The sequence below is a fragment of the Choristoneura fumiferana genome, chromosome 3 (assembly GCF_025370935.1).
Source record: "Choristoneura fumiferana chromosome 3, NRCan_CFum_1, whole genome shotgun sequence".
NCBI classification, from domain to species: Eukaryota; Metazoa; Arthropoda; class Insecta; order Lepidoptera; family Tortricidae; genus Choristoneura; species Choristoneura fumiferana.
In genome coordinates, this window is record NC_133474.1 from 5,737,330 (window position 1) to 5,758,732 (window position 21,403).

The 21,403-nt window shown below is 43.3% G+C and overlaps 1 protein-coding gene across 1 annotated transcript in view; it reads left to right on the forward strand.

Moving 5' to 3' along the window:
* Nucleotides 1-241: 241 nt before the first annotated feature.
* Nucleotides 242-21,403, forward strand: part of LOC141426412 (tribbles homolog 2-like) — a 34,277-nt gene continuing 13,115 nt past the window's right edge. The window contains exons 1-3 of the mRNA XM_074085299.1: nt 242-495; nt 629-999; nt 4,904-5,193. Of these exons, the coding sequence (XP_073941400.1) occupies nt 718-999; nt 4,904-5,193 (572 nt within the window). The 5' untranslated portion in view covers nt 242-495; nt 629-717. The remainder of the gene's footprint in view (nt 496-628; nt 1,000-4,903; nt 5,194-21,403) is intronic.

Sequence of the window (21,403 nt, forward strand, 5' to 3'; positions counted from 1 at the left end):
GAAACCAGGTATAATGTGAGTAGGTGATAATGTGCACATTTTGGCATCTACATTGCACTGCCAAACGTAAATGAATGGCTGTAGTCTTTCCCTTTCTTGGGAGAGCGTGAGAACCTTAGGTAAAAAGAGATGGCCTGCTATCGGTTGTTTCTGCCGCAAACCGCATGGCGTATGCTCGCGTACTACGCAAGTTGACGGTGTGTCGACATTGGACGTTGGATCGGTTGCCGGCTCTCCGAAATCCGAACGAGCCGAGCGGCGCGTCAAACCACGTATCGCCATCAGTCTCGCAATGGCGTTAGTCAGAGTCGGTCGTGTGTTCGTTTGAGTTCATAACATCCCGAGCGGACACCGGCCCAAAATATTGGCCTGTCTATTCCTGCTCGAATTACTCGGAAGTACTTCCTGTAATTTCGGACTAAATAAAGTGAATAAACCACCATCACGGACAGTCAAATTTTGGTACGATATCCACTCAGGGCAAATCATTTCAAGGTTCGTACCTTTATTTTAGCGTAATTTCTTGCTAAATAACTATGTTACTAAATCGCCGATTGTCTCGTAGTTTCGTTTCAATTTGGAAACGTGGGCTATGCAACTAGTTAGTAATTGGTTGTTTTTGTTGCAGATCATGTCCATATCATCGTAGTTCCTCATCGTAATTAATTAAGTGTGTGTTTTGTGGATATAAGTGTTTGTGACAGTGTTTGTGTTGTGATGGAACCGGGATCGCCTTCGTTGTTGTGGGGGCTGCGCCTGAGCAAGCCGGGGCCGGCTGTGGAGCACAGCAAAGCTGAGGAGCGGGCGCAGTCGCCGACGCTGTCGGAGCGGCTGTCGGCGTCCCCCGCGGCCTCGCCGGCGCCCCCTAGCCCGCAGCCCCCGCAGCACCAGTTCCAAGCGGCGCTGGTCGCTGAGAAATACCTCCTCTTAGAACAGGTCGAGGGTTCCTCTCTTTGCCGGTGTGTGGACGTGCGCACTCAAGAGGAATATGTATGCAAGGTGAGCCCTAAATTATTACACACAAGTGTTCATCTAAATGATCTAATGTTTCACACGACAGCCTAATATATCGATTAGCTATCACCGCACACGTAGGTAGTTAAACAATCCTTTTGGAGTGCATAAATGTAGGTATTAGTGATATCGGTGGATAATGTTATTCGACACTGAATCTTGATACATATGTTTAATGCATGTAGGATTATATATAAAGCCAAAACAAAAAAGTTGACAAACAATTTATGCGTCACTACAAATAAGGTTTGAAATCCATTTTCAATAAGTAGTCTAGTTGGAAAACTAAAGAACAGTTTTCAACTTTCTTTGACTGTCACCTGTCACTGTCAGTGTCATCTAACTTTTTAATTTCTTCATTGTCAAAAGCTACTTCTACAGTGCCACCATAGAGCTAGCAAGGATATATTATGAGAATGTAACGTGTTTCGTTTCGACACTGGCTGGTTACAACAGCCAGTTGCGTAGCTTTGTTTGATTGATATTAGTGCGTAATCTTTTCAATCGACCTCTGGCCCATTTTATTTGGCTAAATGGTGAACCTTTGTTCTATAAAAATGTTAAATACCTAAAGTTTAGCTTTGCCTTGGTTGTTGAACGCATATACACGGGCTGTAAATTCAATACGTAAACAATGACATAGACTTAGTTTAAGTTGATAGGTACCTACTTATCGAGAAAGTGTTTGACAATATATAATAGGTAGTCTTAAGTGACTAGTGTAATAATGGTACCTACCCACTACCACAAAACAAAGATAGTTAACTATCTGTGTTTTGTGCCACTACCTACATGAGAGTAGAGGCCAATATAGTAACAAAAATAATGACCTCATTTCTTATGACTTGACTTATCAGATCTGACTTTTCATTTTGTGCCTACCTATTTAAGTGCGTAAATATGTACCTACTACCTAGTAACTAATGACATTGTCATTGAACTTAGGGTGAAACTGCTTTACCTAGTCAATTACCTATGCACGTAACTACCTAAAACAAATGGAATGAAAACTTTACACAAATAAACAACACTTATTTTGTTTTTCGGAAATATTTTTAAATTAAGTAGACCTACCTACCTAGTTACATTTTAATAAACATTCATAATTGAGTCTTCAAGCTCAGTTTTATTTATTTAACTTGACGATAAGTACCTATCTACTTAACACTAGGTAATACCTAGTTACGTATGTAGTGTTGTTTGCTAAATGAACATCAGTCAAAACCACAAGGGTCTAGTCTAAACTTCACTCGATCCTTTGATGCTAAATCCCTTAAAAAGGGTTGCTATCCCGTGGGATAGAAACCCCATGGAGATAAGCCCATATCCTAATAATGTGCCCACATGCCGCGGCCCTTTCAGCAATTACTCAATTGAATGCTTGCAAATCCACGCTTAACTTTCTCTGGTTTCCCTTATTTCACACGGTCAAGACAAGGTTAATGATTAATTTTACGAAACAAAATAATACTGGTTGTTATTTTTATAAAAACATTAAATGAAACATACTGTTACAAAAAAAAAACATAGGTATGTCAATTATCGAACGGAGCTGGCCGGTTACAGCAGACAACAAAAAAAAATCGTCCTTCGATTTCAAATCGAAGTTCCTCTTGACGAATTCGAAAGTCGAAAGTCCTTTGCCAGCACATTAGAAGCTTCAATTAGCTGTACTTTATTAGGTTATCATTAAGCATAAGAAGCTTGCATTAAAAACAACGGTTAATTAAAAAAAAAACTTATGATTGATCACTAAAATGCATTGTCAATGGCTAAGTTATATAAAACGATGTCGTAGCTTTATATGTCAGGGCCTCACTGCTCGATCGCACTTGTAGGCCGCTGCTACACCAAACAATGTCATGTGTCTTTTTCGCAACCGATCATGTTAACAATAACCTCTGAAAGATTAATGAAACAAAAAAAGGAATAAAACTTTTTTTAATTTTGATGTTAAATGTCTTATCATTATTATCAAAATACATTTTAAGTATGTCATATACATAATTTTCATTTGTTATATTAGTCTTAAATGATATCAGTTGACGAATTAAGTCATTTCTCTCCTCTCCACCCATAAAGCCTCACATGAATCATAAGCACATTTGAAACCGAGTTGACTGGCGCTGATAGATAACTATCAACCAAGGCCTCCATAGTCATTTTAGGCAATGCAGGATAACATAGTTCTAGACAAAGGCCCATACGGTATTGTCAAGGCGCAAAATAGCCACTTCCTTCGTGAGAACCTGACAAGGTTGCGTGAGGCAACGACGACGTTGCTAAACGTATTTACAACACTGCCTCTTGCCGACACGACTGACACATTTGTGTACATGCCTCATATGACGCGCCGGCTCAAACTTGCCAGCTACAATTCTAATTTCAAAATACTGACACAAAATTGCCTAGGTATCAATTGTTTCAACGTCTAGTAACCAGTAGTATCTAAACACGTGGTACCGACGCGCCTAAAATAAGCGAGACCTTCTCATTGACATTGTGAAATAGTCTGTTGATAACGCTTCGAATGTCAGTGCGAGGCTAGCGGGCCCCTCCTAGGCCTCCCCTCCCACTAAACAAAAGCGTTCGTCGCAGTGATAGTACGGCACGGCACGCAGACATAACGGAGCCAGAGGTTTGAAAAATAAGTACTTTGTATTGTAGGCCATCGTAACGTATTTTCGCTATACAGCTGAAGACAATCGAGTCTAGGTATCAAACCAATCAGATCAAATACCAAACAATGGTACCGTTTACAGCCGAACGGATGCACGCAAACTGGGTTAAATAGGAATTGTTAAACATTATCTGGTATGCTAGTACTGTTGCTAAGGCCAAATGCAGATGCCGTCTGTTTTGCAAGCGATTATCCAAATACAGATAGCAGTAACTAGGTTAGCTCCCGTAAAGCGCATTCGATGCCAAATATTATCAAGTGTTCTGTCAACATTGCGAATTTTATCAATATCTCGACTTAACAAACACCTCGGCAAATGGGTCATGTAGTATTTTTGTACCGCCCAATTTTAATGTAGAGCGCGTAAGCGTCGACTCGTCTGGCGATAGTAACGAAAATAATATTTCACTAAACTGTTTACCTATAAATAATTGCGTCAAAAAAAGAAATTGTTCGACGCACGCGACGTGATTCATCATTCGTGAGTCGAGAAATCAGATTTGGAATTCGCGTCCGCGGTGTCGTTGACATTTTCGTGCTGGTTCGAAAATAAATTGTGACTGCAGTCGTTAGTCGGGAACTGTGCGCTGCCACGCCATCCGCCGCTACGCAAGCCATAAGCGACTCCGAAATAACGCTGCACACTAATAATAAAAATTCCCAAGCAATCCTTTCCAAACATAGCACAACATACCCTGTATTTTGAAATTTTGAAGCGAGAATTACCGTTTACTTTGATTTCTAAACTAGATACTAGTCACCCAGGAATTCCGTTTGAAGCCAACGGGGTCCGATATTTGCGAAGGGTCAGCTCTATTCAAATGTTTCAACCTCGTTATTCACGTTAGACTTAGCCCTTTTAAATCATGGTCTCTTTGAAACGGGGCCCTTTTGAATCTCTATTTATTACACGTTCCAAAGATCCGCACGCACATCCCTTGATATATTGTAATAGCTAGTTCCTTTACAAAACGCTTAGATGGATGTTTTTAAAGTATATATTGAAGTAGAGTTAATCAGTCGGTACTGGGTTTTATTAGCGCGACCCATCACGCAATCGAAACAATTTGGGTCAAAGAAAATTACATTGGCCTCAAAGCCTTTTCAAAAATGGAAGAGAAACGTTATACTCGTATTTCTAGTCAACGCCGCTTACGTTTGTAGTTTGATATCGGTGGACTATTTTATTTATTCCTTGTGTTTTCCTAGGTGGTGTCCCGAGACTGCAGCAGTTTACTACAAGCGCACTACCGTCTCGACGGACACCCGCACGTCAACCCCATCCACGAAGTTCTAGTCGGCGACAAGAGAGTGTACCTAATATTCCCTCGGTCGCATTCTGATCTCCATTCGTATGTGAGGGCGAGGAAACGGCTGCGAGAGCACGAAGCTCGCAGGCTGTTCAGACAAATGGCAGAGACGGTCGCTGCTTGCCATGACCAGGGCATCGTCTTAAGGGACCTCAAGTTGAGGAAATTTGTCTTCGCGGATCCTCAAAGGTGAGTTTTTGTGCCTTTTAAAACTGCAATGCTATTTATTTTATGTGTTTGAAGCACTTACATATTTCTAAACTGGCAATAACTCGTGTTGAAGTTGGCAGTCATGTATGTAATGTGAAATGTTTTCGCAAGTTTAAGAAATCTCAACGAGTATAAGTTCGCAATACTTTGTAATACGACGTTAGTATCCCTCGATGGAACAGCGCAACAGAAACAAAGTCGGCCGGCCGCGGTTCCGATTTCTGCTGCGCTAAATTCTGCCGACGAAACCACTGACGCAAGTTGCACTGATATCTCGAGCGCGCAATCGCCTCGCCGGGCTCAGATCGATCAATCGATTACATCCTCAGTTTTTATTACTCCGCCCACAAGAAAGATCTATCGTGAGAACACTGGCCGGACTCACAAAAAGGTCGGAAGGGAAACGGAAACGCTGTTGTATTTTAAGTAGCGCGTCATTTCCTTTCTTGATCGATAGCGCCTCGTACGACAGCGATAAACGGTTATCAGGTCATTCATTAGCGGCAGTGTGCATGCGCCTCATGTTGCCTTAATTATGATAGCAGTCGTGCTCGATAACCTAAGTAAGTACTGTCGCCACTAGGGTATCGCCGCTGGCGCCAGGCTCACAACCGGTTCGGAGACACCTCCTTTCTACGATGCAAAACTTCAATTGAATATGTCAATCAATAATCAATTTTATCTATAATCTCATGACACATTGCCCAAACAATACCTGAAACGTATATTTATTTGACAAAAAACGCACGTTACAATAAGACAATCACGCATAGGGGGTTACTCAACGGCTATTTTAATTACGACGTCGAACGGTAGCCCGCGGTTTTTCGAACTTTTGAAATGTTATCTGGCCTCCATTGTTGCGAATATCTCCGGCAATGCTAGCGGCTCAAGGCGAACAGTGTCATTGCTGCGTACAATACCGCGCGCGCCGCAACGGGGTCAAGGGTCCGCCGCCGCGCTGCGCCCGCGACGCCGCGCAAGCGTGTGCGCCGTGCACTGCGCGCCGCGGCTACCTGCGACCCTTAATACGATCAGGTGATCTCGGTTAACCCCTCGATGGTACACCAGAAGATTATTATGCACCCCTTAGCACGAAATAAATTAACAAACGCATTCCTCAAAATAAAATTCCACTATTCACCTGCCCGCATCCCAATGTTGCCCATTGTTGATTTAATGAGATGAGATTACTTTGATTTTTTTGAGATTAATGTCCGTAAAAAACCAACCTTTTTTTACTATGCATGCTCCAGCTACTCTCTGAAGAGTTTGTAGGATCCTTCTCGTTAAATGCGGTTGACGCAAATAAATCTAAGCCGCCCCCAGTCATCCTCCCACGTACGGGGCAACAGCCAGCTTTTTGTGTTCGTATTGAGTTATCCTTGCCGTCCCCGCTGAGACAATTTTCGTTACGCCTTCGCAACTCGGGAGCTGACCGTAATGGTTCCTTTGACCTTTGTGGAATCGTGTGCCGTCCGCCGTCCCTGCTGACATTCGTGCGCGGAGCCAAGAAAGTAGCCAACATGCCTTTGACGCGACCGCTAACTCCGTTAAGCCGCAGACTGCTCGTCTTGTAAAATAGGCTTAGCTCCATAGGCACGGCTGACACAGCCTCCCCGCCAAAATGGCAGATAAAACGACTCCCATCTACATATTTACGCAACAGTAATAATTCAGTACGCTTTGAGTGGACAGACAGAGAGAAAAGGTAAAATTTAATACTCTTTTGAGCGGCGCGTCATCAAAGCTAGCGTTGTCAAAAGCGGTTCGCGATGCGGAACGGGAAGCACCGCGCGCGACCGTGCCTCAAATGTAAAAACTTTTGCTCCACCCTTTATATAATAGCAGAGGCGAGTGCGCCTTGAGAAGCCTTTGCCAAAGTTGTTGCTCAAAGCTGAAATGTTTTACATACATTTGGTTATTAGACACGACCGTTAACTTTGAACCATATAAAACAGCTTGAGATGAAACTATTTTAATGTGCTTGGATAATGTAATACGAATACTAAAAAAAGAAGAAACATCTGCGTGAACAAACAACAGTTAAAAATTGGCTAAACGGGACGCAACCTTGTCAAGCGAAGTCTGTTTGTCTGTCTATTAAAATTATTTAGACAGGATATTGCATATGCGCTTCCAGTTTTGGCATGTGTGCTTTCGGAACGGAAACGTTTTTGTTTCTAACGGACCTTCGACTCTAGGTCAGGTAAGCAACCGGCCGCGCTGGCCAATTACTGACACGGGAATCATCTCCCGCAGGGCCAGATGCCCTAATCGCTGTTCCCAGAGGAGCTTTTTTGTCAAAACGCGTCCGATTATTCAGCTGGTCAGCGTGACCGTAACTTATTATCATAAAAAGGCAGCTGCCCTTGTTTAGCCCTAAAATATCTAATGATTATGCACATGTCGCGATGAGCACTTGAACTCTACAGCTGTTCTTCGCAATCGTGAGAATTGTTGTATGGGTGACTGGAAGGTGCAACATGAGCAAGTGCCCGCCCCGCGACCTCTGTTCTCACGTCTTGTACGATGTAAAGGCACCCCTGATTATAAATTCGAGCCATCCGGGGACGCGGGACGCCGCGATCAACATCCCGCCGTCCCATCTCAAAGGTAAATAAGAACATTAATATTGATTCCGAACTCTCTTTGACGCTTTGAAGTGGATTTTCTTAACACTCGTCCGTAGTTTTTCTTGTCCTTTGAGATGAAAACGGTCTTTTTTTTCATCGAGAACCCCGAGAGTGCTTCGAACACGGTTCTTTGACATGAAAATGAAGAAGTATTAAACTAATGTTCTTTGGAATTTCAATTGAAGAAAGTTTTAGTGCTGAAGTGAATTTCGCAACTCTATCTAATAAGATTTGCATTGGGATTGTGCCGTATTGCGGTAAAACGTTCCAAATAAATCTCTAGGCTTAAAGAGGGTCCCGCATTGTGAATCGGCCGTAGGCATGTGGTGGCCTTTGCCAGAAATCTGGGTTAAGTTTCCGTTAGTGTTGGCGTGTCAAAGAAAGCCGTCGGTGTAAACTTAATCACTGTCGCAAATCGGAACTTGCTTTCTCTTAGTGCTACTTGTACATGTTGCTTTTGTGTTGGAGTATGCAATGAGAGCTTCATATGAAACTAGAAATTATCAAGAGAAATCTCATGTGTATCCGGGCGCGAGCCTTGGGGAGCAAATCGAGGTCGCTACGGCCGATAACGCAGGTAGAAGTATACTCTGCGCCCTGTGGATTATCTCGCGTCCTCCTTATTAAACATGAGATTGCTCTAATCTTACACCCAGGAAGGTTGCTTTGTTGAACCAAACAAGCAATTAACTACGATGGTTATTCCAAGCGGTGACGCGATGGCGGCGGATTTGACGTCGGAAAGCCGGATGTTTGACTGTAAACTACTTTTGTCGAATCTGAATAATGCATCCATAATTTTAGCATGACCGACAGGAAACGGCGAGGCGGAAATACATTCATGCAACGCGTCTTTGTCCACTCTAGTGATCTTTAAAAACAATTCATTTTCTACGCTATTTTTACAACGGAATTAGGCATGTTTCGCTCCAGACAAATCGGAGCCCATATCTCGTAGATACACATAATACGAATCCTTTGTAAACAGGACCAGGTATAAAATTGTCCCCTGTGTATTGTCGGGTCCCATCCCGCCCACTCCATGCCAAAATAATAATAGCCCGGTGCATCCAGGTAACAAAACAAAACCCTCGTTTTTTGCGTAACGCGGTGTTCAGAAGCCGGATTGTGTGATCGAATGCACTGCAAACAATGACTGCGTTCGATTACGCAACACGATATGAGAGCTCGCAGCAGCAGTCGAGGCTGTTTGAGCCGGGCGATGATCCAGCTACCTGGCAACTCTGAAGATGCCTATATTTAATAACAGGTTAGGTGCTGAAATTCGAGAGGAGTCTCGTTACGACGCGCAACGTGTGTGTATTCGCACGTCTGCGTTTTAACGGGATGGTATATTTACGGTCCCGCTGGCAGTCGCCGGCGGATGTGCCAAATCGGTTCGCGATATGCGACGCGCCACCCGGCAGACGCCGCCGCGCGCATGCCAGCCCGGCCACCGACTGACACGACATTTCCTTCTAATTTAGTAACGATTTATATTCAAGCCGGGCCTTCTTGAGCTTTGTAAACACGCGAGATTATATCGTGCGGAGATCGCCGCCCGGGGCGGTCGCACGCACGGCACCAGTCGATCAGACCAGAGCGCCTACGTCTATTTTGAAAACGTTTTGAAACCCAGTTGCCAAAGCCGTGGTGCAAGACGGCCACATTACAACGACGTATTTGCATAATACTGGGCGCTTGGTAATCCTGTACGTCTTAGTTTCGACTCGACAATTGTTCAACTTGGGCCATCGTGAGAGTTATTGGCGTTGCATAACGGTCCTTAGGTTACAATTTGTTTGTAACTGCGTAATTGCTAATTGGTCCGAGGGGGACATGTTTGGCACGGCTGCGGGCGGGCGTGGTTGTCGGGATGACCGATCGTTTTGCGGGCATGAGTTCATAAGGGGAGCGTGATTCAAGCGTGCCGGCATCCAGCGCGGTTTGGGGCGTTTTGACGACCTCGCGCGGTGCGCGGCGTGGTGAGGCCGCCGAAGTGTGCCAATGTCGCCGCGAGCCGGCGCCGACGCCGCCTCCTCGATCGTGCGGAACCGAAGCTACAAACACTCGAAAACCAGACAAAACGGTAATCGACCGCTATAATAAATCTAGATTCGTCATTCACCTTGAACATAAGATCCAGTATCCATTGAAGGTTATTTTGGCTTTACGTTACGGCCGAAGACTGTATGACGCGGAATGCTCGCAATAACACCTACACCTCTCCCTCAAACTGAAAATAAATGAATCGTTCAACAACGCAAACATTCGTCACGACTATAAATAAAGCGTGTTCACACCTTTTTTGGTGGTTCGAAATCACCGGACGCGGCTACCGGACGCCCGGCGAGAGCACAGGCGAATGTCACTCGTGCAGGAAGCACAATGTGTCGACTTTCGGCGAAATAAATTGCCGGACACCGATGTCATCCATACAAAAGCAAATCCGTTTGTGAACGGAATCCAAAGCGATAATGGGCTTATGTTTACGTACACCTTACATCAAACAACGCATTTATTGTCCCATCGGAAGGGCGGGGGTGTTCCGGTACAACCGTGCACTTCCTGACATGCTTTTGTTACGATATGTAACATGTTTTTTCGACTTTCCTGCCTTTTCAAAGTCATTACTACACATAATGTGTTGCAGTAGATTATTTATAGTATCGGGAGCATAGCTGAGAAAATGCACGACTAGCTATTAAATCGATCTGGTTGCGTAAAACAAAGGTCTGCGAAGCCTTGTGCAAGCGGCGCGCCTGCGCCCGCGCAGTGCCGACATATCTGCAGATTTGCGTAACGCGCACTTATCCGTTGACATGCCACCCGCATGTTGCACACCAAGCCCACTGAAGTTGCATTCGACCGGCCCTCAAAGCGCTAAATTATCGGATTGTGTGGCGATTTCAAGAGTACATATCTCTCAACAGGCTTAACGACTTACATTTAAGGCGTTCAAGGAATACCTCCTATTCAATTGTACCATTCGTATTCGCCGCTTCGCCTCGGCCACACGACATCTCACGGAGAACAAGGGGTGTCATGTCATGATATCACCGTATGAGTCACCGGTCGTGACCGAAGACGCTGTAAATGTAAGACGGCGCGGTTGAACCGGGGTAACCTTCGCGGTGAGGTCGAGCATAAGGCACGCTCATTAAAGCATTGCAAAAAAGGTTTTACGGCCCGGCGCGCGCCACCCTTTCTCCCCGAGATGGGTGCATTCACTTCGCCCCGGCAAAAAGTATGCACGTGCCAACAATTAACCCGGGACAAGGTTTAAAGACGGGCCATAATTGCGCCCTCTCGACCACAGCGTTCCGCGCGGCCGCTCAAGGAGAACACTAACACGAGGAATCACTGACCGTCGACACACGCCACCCGTTCCCACTTTACGCCGTTCCATATCGTTCCATGCTTGTTATCAGGAATTTTCGACGCCATGGCAACAAAAGCTCGCCTGCCGACTGAAACATAAGCAAGCCTTGGATGTTTTTATTTTGCTTTGCACTTACTTTTATTGCCGCGCTTTAAAACCTGCCTTCGTCGGTTACGACGTTTCGGAGTCTGCTGTCCTCAGACGCGGAGCCATTGCATCCGCGAGCGAAGGTCGCTGACCGCCCAAAACCACCCAGCGTAAACAATCCTAACATGAGAACAAAATAAACAGCCGTGATGTAACCAAATAAAAATAAGCTTAATGAAACAGTAGCCGAAAACCAATAATCGTCACCTGTGACTAGATGTGGAGTCATTTTCGTGTGAATGTGACTCAAGGAATGATACGGACGCATAGAAAATGTGATTCAATTGGACTTCTGGACGTGTCGAACCTTAGCAATCAATGTGACTTCTGATGAGTCAACAGTTAGTTAGTTATTCGTAGCGTTTCAAAGAGGCTGTTGTGGACTACATGTCTACCTACTGAGTAAACTATGTATTACATACAATTCGAGTACGTGACTTGTTTCGCGTATACAATCGCACTCACAGGGTAATAGGTATCAATAATTAAGAACTGTTGTTTGGAGACAAAATATTATCATATCAGGTAGTTATGGGCGTCCGAAATCGATGACTCTTTTTCGGTAGAGAATGTAATCACATTACACGTGTTCAAAAAGAATAGCTTGTATTTTGCGGTATTCGTCATAAAAATAATACTTTCAAAGAAAGAACTAACAATGCAATGAATCAGTATGTGACAATTCGTCAGTGCATTATGACGTCATAGCACGGGAAGTGAAATCGAAGGGCAATGTCGGAGGGTGCAGGGATGAATCATAGGAAGTCGGGTCACTACCCCCGCATAGACCCTCCAACGCTATTTATGGCAGTCTAAAATTATCCAGAGTAAAGTTAAATGTTACTGCCTACACAATCCCAATGTAAACCTCGTTCGATGTTATGTATCTTCCAATTAGACCGGGAACATTGTACAAACATGCTACATATCTAATTGGCTTTTTAAAATATTAATATCTTATCTGTCTAAGATTAAAAGCCTATTCGAAATGGCGCGTCATAAAACCTTATCTGGAAAGGTGTGATATTTCATATTTTTGTGCCACATCATTATGCTTTTAATGAAAACGCAGCATAAAATCTCAGGTAGCCGGACTATTTCACGCAGTGAGCAAACAAAAACAAAGAAGCTCGCAGCAAAACGAATAAAGCCAAGACGATGTGGAATTAAGAATACGAGTATAAATAAAATAAATTATACACGAGAACGACGAAGGAACTGAGGCTTCTGTATGGATGGTACCGCATAGACGCGCACTTAAGTTTGAGTTAAAAGTTTTACGATGCAGGGGACTGACCGGCTACCGCGCGCACGTAGTCAGCTTCGCTACCACTTTTCCGCTTCCGTTTCAAGTTTTGTGCAATAGTAAATACAAAATATAATAGTTTATCTAACTACTTCAAATTCGGCTATCTCGAGATTAGTCCTGTGTATAGTCATAACGTTGCTACGTTGTATAAGCGACGTGCAATTGATGTGGGCGATTTGCGTATTACATTCCGAATGTATGATCCATATCACAAATATAACATCACCGCGTTCGTCCGAACGGGGGCAAGGCGTAAATACGTGTTTGTTCCTGTAAATAGTTTTATATCTTTACTCCCACTCCCGCAGTTCGTCGCGAAATATCTGCGGAGGTGTACCAATTTAACGAAACGCGGAATCGAGCGACCTTATAAAAAATACTCACGTATTTATATTTAGTTTGTATGCTTTTGTAGCTAATGTTATATAGTCAAAAAGACCCAAGTATTCCGTTTGGCCAATGAATAGGTTGGCGTCTCTGCATGATTTACGGCTGCCCGTCGCTGTGCGCGTGCGTCTAAAAGGCCTTACGTGTGGTTTAAATTATAATTACATACGTCTTTTTGCTTGCGCCAGCTCGGCGCAGGCGCATCGAGCGTTTACCTCTCCCCGGCTGCAAAATAAAACCGGTCCGGCAGTGGCCAGAATTACGATTAGTCCTCAATCACTTAAATTTCTGCCGGCCTAATAATATGGCACAAATACACCGAGTTTTTCTAGATTTCCGTAAATTTCGAAAAACAATTCAGGGTCTTTGTTAAAAAAATACTTAGTAAATAAATTTTTGGGCAAATCGAATTTTTTTAATACGTACCTAAATAAGTTCATAATCGTTGTTAAAGGTCAAATTGTAAAATTCGCCTACTTGACGACATATATTGACGTGACGTAATATATGTAAGTACATAAAAAAACACTTATTTATATTTCATTACAATAGAAGCATTTTAAACCTTACACTGTTTTACTACGCCTAATTATCAGTAAGAATTACAGGCCACATTGTCTTATAAAAATTAACATCATTAGACCTGTTAAATGTTCCCTTAAAGTTAACGGAAATCAAAAATAACACGTTGTATATATATAGTCTTTTTGTACTCAGCTGACCTGCGTTATAATTCTAATGCGTGCGTGCGTGTATAAACAATGGTTATTATGCTTATTAGTAAGCGCGTCGCGGCAGTGCCACGGCTGCTTCCTGTTTGCCACATTTGCACTTGTCTTTGCCATTTTCACCTTTGCCTTGACTCACAATAGTCACAATATGGTAAATCGTGATCGTGAACAACAATTAACAAGACTTGTTGATAGCGCAATGCTTTCAAAACACATTGTATATTATAATGCATAAAACATTCTCATTTTCCTGTTCAAATCAATCGAGACCAATAAATACTACGCATTATTTATTATACCTAGTGGGTTTCATACTCTGGTTCTCCCGGTAGATAGGTATTTTCCCTCTACTATCGCTTCTCGGAATCATGTACGGCGAACATGTCTGTCTGGAATTTGCTCGGATAAACAAACTAATGCGCTACGTAATTAGTCAGATACCATGATGTCATTGTTTCTCACTTCATAAACAAATGTCAAGACGTTCTTCATTTCTAGTGGGAGTATGAAGCGAGTTGATTGTGAGAATAATCCGTCTCTCTCGAACTGCTATAGCTCGAACAGGACGGAAGAAATAATCCACACGGCAAATGCGAGCACTTTAGAGGCTACTGTCCTCTTGATGCGAGCCCAGCGTAGGCGCATCCTAATCTCGCTCCGAAACTACGCTGACGTAACTCAGTTCACGGTCGCCGAGAGGAAATGACGCAAGCGTTGCACACAGCGTTACAACACGCCGTGGTCGCCAAAACAATTCACGTGACCGCCAAACATTCGGCCATTCTTAAACATTATCGTCAAGTTAAACTTGTGCGGCTTGATTTTCCTTTACGGCTGCGCTACCACGAGTTCGCTGTTCGCGGGCGGGATTCGCGAGCCGGTCGTGTCGTGAGTTCGCCGAGGTCCGCCGTCAACGACATTGGCGTGTATTTTTAAGCACAATTTAAGACCGTGAGCGGCAATCGGGAACGCTCTGCGACATTGAAATACGCTGCGTTGCGAAACGGTACTCTTTTCGTGGTTCTGGCCTCGCGTTTGAGATTGAAGAATACGTATAATAAATATGAGAACGTATCCGACCTCCGTTCGCGGTCACACGTTGCGTAACCAAGCGACAAACAATACCGCGCATTGACGTAACGTCAAATTTGTGCTTGATTGACGTTTGACAAATGGTTATTGGTCATGATGAAATTATTTCTCCGATTGTTAAGCATAAACACCAATGTCAACACGAAAAGTCGCTCGCTCATTTAATTCCTTCGCGCTATTGAGCGTCGAAACGCGAGACAAAACATGCATGAATGCTAAAGTGTAGTTTACAGAGGGGTCGTGAGTTGACATTGCTGTTTGATGATCTCGACATGAAATCATCGATATAAACGTGACAATACACTAGCGTCATTAGCAAACTTGTTGAACATTCCGCTCTTGTTTTTCTATAGCGCACAATCGAACGTATTTGTACAGATTCGTCGTTTTGCGCAGTTGTTCGCGTGGATTCGCGACGCTGATGTAATCAGTCTGCGTATTGAGTCCGCCCGCACAGAAACCTAAAACAATGTACCAGCAAATTGTTTTGTCGAAAGCAATTGCTTTCAGATTTTCGAAACGTGAGCGCCCACTTCGTAGTCGTAATTCAGTTCAGTAGCATTTGACGCAGGTTTTCATTAAGCTAAACCGCCTACGCGGCGTAGCACGTGACCTGTAGCGGTCGCTACGCCGTAGCGCTGACGTCACAAGCCCCGTGACGCGCAGGGATATCGATCTTTATGACTACCCAAAACTATGTAGTATTTTTTCAATAAATTGTACGTTGAGGTAGAACGCGGAAGCCGGTTGATGATAGGCCACGAGCAAGGACGGGCCCCGGACGCTTGCGACACCCGAGGCAACGTCAGCCGGCATACATAACTCGTGAGCGAGCAAACACCTAGGAAACTAATAGGCATTAGGTATTCTTAGTTAATGAACATGCGCAAACTTCTAGTACTAGAATCGATAGAGCTTGTCAAAACTTAAGCATCTTTGAAAACCACGCTTGTTATTTTAGACAAAATAACAAAATCAATGATGCTTGTAGCGAACAACAACTCGGCTGCCAATTTTTTTTATAATTACCTGAACCAAGAAGAATGAAAAAGGAAAGAAGAGACTTCATTTGTAGACGTTTTGTCCCCTTTGTAGAACGAGCATTAAAAACACCAATCGATATACATACATAATTTCCTTAACCAGTATCATGAAATTTATATTACTGTTCATAATGCACCGCCTTTTTCGTTCTCTGATAAATTATCCAAGGGACCACCGAGGTCTATCTCCCTCGGACCCGCAATATTGGAGTGCAACGCCTCAACTGTCACCTTCACAGCGAACGATCAGAGGTGACATTGCCCACACACTGATGAAATTAACACTCACACTTGCAAATCGATACGCGATTGACGTAATGTTTATTATTACCTCGAACAACGTGTAAAAGTACCAAAGCTGACGTGCGGAAAATCATCTTATCTATAAAATGATTAAGTTAATTTTCCAATGACGTGGCTGGATGACTTGAGATTGAGACGCGTCATCCTTGGAATGTTTCTGAACGCTTCCGTGATTTGTTTTCTACCGCACTATTCTCAGAACTCTGGAATCCTAGTAACACCGAAGTTTGTCTTGTAAAAACATTACTGTTTTCTTACCAAGCATTGAAATAATAAAGTCGTATAAGGAAAAAGAAACTGATCCGATAACAAATTGGAGATAAACTCTATCTTGGCATCCGTTCATGTAATCATCGTGTTATCTAGTACAGTGGTTGCCATTTTTCGGACCGGTATCTAATTCGATATTGTAATAAATTAACATGGGTGAGATTCCGGCGGCGGCCTTCGCGCGAGAACCGCTCGGTTCAATGTCAGTTGCGCAAGCGCTAGCGCTTCCGCCTCGCCCGCGCCGACCAACCAGCAGGACTACTACGAATCTCGAAACTCGAAGTTCGTATCGTACCGTCCCTCTCGCTCTCGTATTAAAAAATGTGTCAGAGGGACCGCACGACACAAACTTCGAGTTTCGAGTTTCGTAGTAGCCCTGCAGGAACGAATGTTTCAAATTCAAATTTAACACGTTAGAATCAAAACAAAAGACGTAAAAAGGGGAAACAAAACACGACCGATGTTCACATTGGTTTTCCGTTTTTCAATTTTGTCTGGATTCTTATAGGAAAAAAACTAGAATATTTAAGTTTATAGTTGTTGAATTGTACCAAGTAATGTGAAAACAAAAAAAATACGCGTGCCAAAAGATAATGGCAATTCTTTGATAACCCGTACCGCATCACAATCTTTTCGCGAACCGAGATAATAATAATACTATGACATCGGAACTAACCCAGAAAGTAGGTAGTCATGATACTCCAGCATTTTTTTTAAGATTTCATCATTTACCTTGACGTCAGCTTCTATATAATCTCGTGGCCGATTACCATACATATTTAGATAAAACCCGTGTAAACTGGTTGGAGCTAACTCAAGCCAAAAAAAAATATTCTGACCAAGATAATGGCATAAGTCACCCTCCAATCCCGGTATATTTTCATTCTAACTATTCTTATGTAGTCCGATGACGGATATATACGATGATTTCTTAGCCTGTGTTCGCCTGTGAAAATCACGTTCTGATGTAACAATGCGGGTGGCGTTATAATACTTTCGATCGCATCATCATTATATAATCTCGTGGCCGATTACCATACATATTTAGATAAAACCCGTGCTACTGTTCCTCGTTCACTTATTTGACGTATCCATCTGTCTCCTTTACACTCAACTGGTTGGAAAGAAACGCAGCTAACTCAAGCCACTTGTCAGCAGTGTTCCACTTAATAAATGCCCCAAAGTAATTACAGGTCATCTATTCTGAGTCAGACCGGCCAATTTAAATAGCGAAGACTGAGATAACTTAGCAATAGGTACCTTGCGCCCGCGCCGTTTGCACTACGCTTTTTATTTTCATTTCTTTTTTATCTCCGTCTGTCTCGATACAGTCGGCCATCTGCCACATAATTTGTGCAGTTCTATTTTATTGTAAAGTCCGTTTCCGTTCCCGTTACATCCGGTCGTCGAGAGCACTCCAGGATTCAAGTTCCCTTTACAAATAGCCCTCTGGGAACCGATTCACCGATCGTGTTCCCGTTCGATTTGTACGAGTGCTCTGTACTCTCTAGGATTTAAACACGGTCATTGTACTTATCTTCATATGGTACGCGACACATTCAACACTTTAAAGGTCGTAATACTATCTCTTATCTCTCCCAGATAGCGGCGCTAAGGTCGCGCTATGCCGCAATGTGGTCCATGTTACCAATTAACTTCTTGATAAAGCGTTTGATGTTACATAGGAAAGCTGAGCTCAAGGTGTTCCACTCATTGTGCCAGGTTAATCTACAAACAATTACCTGGATGAGAATGAATGCGTTTTTGTACCTTGCGAATTCTAAGCGACCCTCTTCATCCACCGATCAGCTTGTACAGATGTTCCTGTAAATAAATACTGCTTTGTGCGACTCCTACGCATGATTTATTATTCGGTCTACTCGCCGAATCGATGATGCCTTATAGAAACCAGTCCATTGTGCAAATCCCTATTCAAACCAAGAAAAACACCTTTCAGGAGACAATGAATTGCACATGCAATGACTTGTCTACCTGCACGCACGTGTTCGGCATTCGCTTACCATGCAGGTATTAAATCAGTTTATTTGAACCGAGCCGTGCCAAATCAAATTTCAAATCTAACCGCTCAGAATTCCTTTTCGCTTGCCTGGAAAGAAGTTCAACGTTTGTTAATCTGGCATCTCGTAAAAGAACTTTACGGCCTATAATTTATAGTGTACAGCGATGAGTCTATTTTTGGGTTCAATATATTATTTTATATCGAATACACACATATTGTATGAGGCTCCAGTGTCGTCTCAGGAGTGGTCGTTACTTGCGTACATAATTTACGACAGGGATTATTTATAGTACAGTTTTGCGAGTAAATAGTTGCATTTGCATTACGTGTAGTCTCGGTGGAAGCAATATTTCAATACGCATGTGTATGTATGGCCGTTCATGGTTCAAGAAACTGTGGCCAAAGGGCTGTGTTTGGACACCTGACGACTCTATCTGGGCGCACACATCCCGACATTCGATACAACGTAAGGTCAATAAAGTTTCGTTACTATCAACTATCCATGTTTATTCAAATGTTCCTATAACCAGTCTCTAAGTTTGGCTTTCGACATCTGCTTCTGCTACGTACGAGGTCAATATTTGCTGTTTTTTCTATAGCTCCGTTCTTTACGATCCCTGTCTTTTGGAAGTCTTTTGTCTTGACTTAACGTGGTGCCATAACGATCAGTAGGTATTTATTCTCACTTATTGAGCTTGTTAAAGGCCGTATATTATTTATATAGGTACCAAGATCATTGCATTTTAATCCCAATAGTAATTAAAAGGTTATATATTGGCTCGGAAAACAATCTACCTACAACTCTGGCGTAGGCGAACAAACGCCGGCAGGATATTACGCGATCGGAGTAAATTGGTTTGGCCGTTATTAATTTTGATAACTGGGATTCGATTCGTTTCTCTCTTTTGTAACAAAGGGAAACCATTGTAATTAATTTACTTACTGTAGTTTCGTTATGAATAAAAATAAATATTTTTGTTGTAAAAATATTGAATTTCGAGGCAACACCCTTGGGATCTATTTACACAACAATTTACTTAGCGATATAATGTAACATTTGGTGATCTCGACACCGATTACAAACGTCAACAAAAAATAATATTGATGCGAGGTTTTTTCACTGGAGCTTGCGCTCGGCCATCTGTCCTTTCATTGAGATTAGAAACCTTTTTTTGGATTTTTACGTAAAACATAAAGTTGAAAAAGTGACACGTTGCACATGGTGCGGCGTCCTACCTGCCTTTGTTCGTCGCACAATGAGTATGCGCATCTGCCGCGCCGCCTGCACAACCCGACACACGGGCCGCATGTAAAGCTCCACCTTCGACCATCGATCACGTTCATTCAGGCCAACCGTCTCTGACATTGCAATTTTTTCACCTCCAGGTTTACTCAACCATTAGAACAGTAATCAAATGCTCGAGCCTAGGTTAGTCTATTAAACGCGAGGTCAATGGTTACATAACGCGCGCGAGGACGAGGTAGATTGCGTTCGGCATTGCCAAAACACTAGGCATTGCTCGCTCTTACACCACCGATACGATAGCACTCGTTGCTTTCATTCCATAGCTCGATCCGTTAATTGCACCCTCGTCTGAACAATGCACGATGACGTATTTATAAAACAAAGCGTCGAATACTCGTTATTTGATAGAAACAATCGAGTGGTCCGGACGCTGCGTTGTGAAACGAATCGGCCGTACATTACCAAACAGTTGTGTGCTACCGCTTTTGTAATTTTGTAATACATCTGGAACGTTTTGAAACTCATTAACCTGTTTATATTGCGCGTGCTTCAGTTTCAAAAGCCTCTTAGAGGACGTTTTCATTCCATTATTCCCAAGTCGCGACAGCCGGGACAAAGGGATGCCCCTAACGATCAAGTTACTTTTGTTTGTCGAACACCAATTAAACAAAAGATGTCCGAGCTCTCTTTGTGTCCACATAACTGTCGCAATTGTCCCCGCCAACTTACCGAAATATCACTCCTTGGGAATGAAATGTAAATTGTTTCACACACAATGGCTTATTCGTCATCCAGACATAGACAGACGCGCCGTCGCCGATGATGGAGAGCGAATTTCGGCAGTGAAAAGACCGAGGAGCAGTTTTCAACGGGCATCGGAACTATCGTGCAGTTAGCTCATAGTAACCGATCGGCGTTTTGGAGCGGAGGCTTGCCGCAATAAATCCTTGATGGAACCTTAACCCACTTGGATGATTACGAGTGTACTCGCCTCCGGCGGACGCTGCGCGAGCGCTGACAGCGCTACAACGCTGCTTGCTGTGCCATTTCGTTTTTTCCCCTGCGTCTCTATATGGCACATTATTTCGATAAGTCAAAGGGTAGCTAAAGGTCGTTTAGCAGGTGCGTGCGACCTCGAATTCTTTAGCTACCCTTCGTTCTGGACTTATGAATAATTTATGACGTGTAAACGGTGGTACAAACTATGTCGTGGGAGCTGCAACGGTCGCTGCAGCGAGGGGCGGTGGGGGCGGCGCAGGTGCGCCTGCGCTGCGACCTTGCGCAATGCCACATATACATATGTACTCAGTTACCCACCGACATATATCGGAAACCTCTTGCGAGATATGTACTTTGTTTGCGTTTCGACATTTATTTTGTGGTTCGTTTCGTCGTAAGCTTACTAAACGATATTTACTAGCGTAAGTAGTAAGAGTAACTAAAGATCTGGCTCATCGGCTCATTAATACTGCGTTATCACGGCCTGACATCTGATTTTAAAAATGATTGACGTCGACTAACCCGTCCGCGTGCCAACTGGGTCAACATGCCAATGCTATGACTGTCATAAAACCGTTGTTGGTGTTGGTGTTTATGCTGTTTAATGAGAGTTTTATAAAGCTG